A 2,678-nucleotide genomic window follows, 5' to 3' on the forward strand; every position below is an offset into this window, starting at 1 on the left:
GGGGAGGAGGGAAGAGACGGAGGAGGAGTAGGGCGTATCTGGTCTGCTACAATGGCGCTCAAATTACGAGCAGCCAAACCACATAATTATCCTGTGCCGTTGGTTCTGTACACCCGCGTCTACGCAATGGTGTTCGATTACCCACGTCATCCAATAGTCCTAAAACATGAGTGTTGTCCTTATGTCGTCGTATATTATGACAAAGGCTCCGATCAAAGGATACAACTGAAGATCAGTGACTCAAAGATCAATGACAATTTGTGAAATAGCGAATGAGTTTCGTAGTCTTTCATCGTGAACTTCTGTTATTCTTATGTATGTATGTATGTATGTAAGCCACGAACGTGGGTAGAAACCGGTCATTCTGTGCTAACGTCTTCCATGACAGCTCCATTCATACTTTAGACTGTATCGTGTTTGTTGTTTATCTACTACTCCGACTGCGACATCGTTTGCAATCAACAATTGACTGAGCAATGTTATCAGAATAAATGTATTTCTTCACAAGAGCCCAAATGCTTCAGTCCGCCAATCAGTGATCCCAGCTTGAGTTGAATTCAAAGTGGGTCAGTATCACATCGAGTTTCGGACAACACATACCAGTCAGGACTTTCAGCGATGAGCAACCAACTCCTTGATCCTACCCTCTTCCAATGCACCTCCTCATTCCGCCCCCTTCCCCCCCCCCCCCCCCCCCCCCCATCCCCTCCCCCCCCACCTCCCCCTTTCAATCAGTGAACATGACACTGCGAAGTCGTGGGCACTATCTGTTTGATACCTCGCTGTGATCGAGTTGCAGGCACGAATAGTAACAAGTTCAGTTCAGTCAAGTTGTGTACGTGGAGCTTGGGACTTTAGTTAAGAGTTTATGGCTTTCGAGTCTGCCTAACCGTGACAGGGAGGTTTCAACTGACATTCTTTCTCAGAGGTTTGCACTCAGTGTCTGCATTGTCTGCTTGAATGTCTGTGTGTCTTTAGAGCATGAGCGCGCGCGCACACACACACACACACACACACACACTCACGCACGCACGCACGCACACACACACACACACACACACACACACACACACACACACAGAGGCGCGTCCGCGCGCGCACACAAACATGCCGTATACGTACGCACATATACATGCAGAGAGAAAGAGAGAGAGAGAGAGAGAGAGAGAACGACATTAGAAGATACACAGATGAATAAACTAATCAAATAAACATATGGGAAATAAATGAAACTGCATTCAGTACCATCTTTAATCCAAAATCTCTTCTTTTTTGTTTTTGTTTTTGTTCTTTTTATTTGTTTGGTTGGGTTGTTTGTTTTTTTCAATTTTGATCTGAATACGTGCCCAGAACAAGTACACAAAACTTAACACGTCTGAGAAACGTTACTGCACAAATTCAAGTACTAATAATTATGCGAACGCAGGCAGATACAACTGTGCATCGTTCTGAGGATGACAATGACAATGACAATGACTTCTTTTTGTTGCGGGCAAATAGCGTTTTTCAGCTGTAATGCCAAGACCATAATTCAGCTTATGCATGCGACGAAAAGGAAAAGGAAAATAATACGGAACAATATAAAGCAAACTGAAATGCATACACACAAACACGTAACCATGCATTCATGATATCCTGACTACTGACGTATACTTGTCAATCGACTGACATTAAATACATTAAATGATACGGACATGTGACCAACCATCCAACTGTGTAGCTGAACCTGAGAGAGAGAGAGAGAGAGAGAGAGAGAGGAGACAGCATAAAGGTGGCAGTAACAACAGTAACATTCAATGCAAGAGCAACAGCAGCGACAGCAGTAGCAGCAGCAGCAGCAACACCTCTGCCAGATGGAGTGTCGGACACATCCGGACCGACCGTTACTCTGTGACGCCACGAAACCCTGCGGCCATGACGTTACCGCACAGACGTGACGCAACAGCAGCACCGGGAAGACAGCAAGGCGTTGACCGGCATCTCAACGGTGAGGCAGAGGACAGCGGACAGCAGGAAGCAGAACAGCAGCACGGCCAGCACGTGGTAGAGCATCACCACGCTCGTCACGTACATCAACTGCTGCAGGCAGGCGTTGTAAGCCATCAGCACGATAGGGTACACCAGGAACCCGCCCAGCGCCAATCGACTGCACGGCTTCCAGCCAGACCAGGACAGGAAGGAGTCGACGGGCCCACCGTAGCCCGTGCTACATACCAGCACCAGCCAGCAAACACACAGGCTCCAAACAGTGCCGTGAACAGCGTTGTAGAAAGCAACAGCGTTTTCGCTGAACAGGCGCTCCCCTACCAGCTCCGAGCTGACTCCGAACAAGACGGCCATGGATGCTGCAAAGACCAAGAGCCAGCCCACGACCAGAGTTCTGGCCCTGAAGCTGGCCCGTCGTTTGGATCTATGCAGAAGGTAACCAAGGAGCAGCGGTGGGAAGAAGGAGCCAGCGTGAGTCCATGGTTTGTAAAAATACTCAGCAGCAAAGCTCTCGTCGCTTGGCGCACTGTTGGAGATGTTGCCCAGATCGGGAATTACAGTCTGCGCTATTGGTACATGCCTGATTCGAGTGATGATGCCGTTCGCGATCCAAGAGGCCAGGACGACCACAACCACCAACAGGTAAGCTAAACGTGGCCGATGGTACAGGGTGAGGAGAAGAAATGGCGTGA

General features: G+C 48.6%; 1 protein-coding gene across 1 annotated transcript in view; it reads right to left on the reverse strand.

Moving 5' to 3' along the window:
• Window positions 1-1,790: 1,790 nt before the first annotated feature.
• Window positions 1,791-2,678, reverse strand: part of LOC143294319 (O-acyltransferase like protein-like) — a 3,636-nt gene continuing 2,748 nt past the window's right edge. The window contains exon 2 of the mRNA XM_076605765.1: window positions 1,791-2,678. This exon is cut by the window's right edge and continues 1,207 nt beyond it. Coding sequence (XP_076461880.1) covers window positions 1,921-2,678 — 758 coding nt within the window. The 3' untranslated portion in view covers window positions 1,791-1,920.

The sequence above is a fragment of the Babylonia areolata genome, chromosome 19 (assembly GCF_041734735.1).
Source record: "Babylonia areolata isolate BAREFJ2019XMU chromosome 19, ASM4173473v1, whole genome shotgun sequence".
Classification (NCBI taxonomy): Eukaryota; Metazoa; Mollusca; class Gastropoda; order Neogastropoda; family Buccinidae; genus Babylonia; species Babylonia areolata.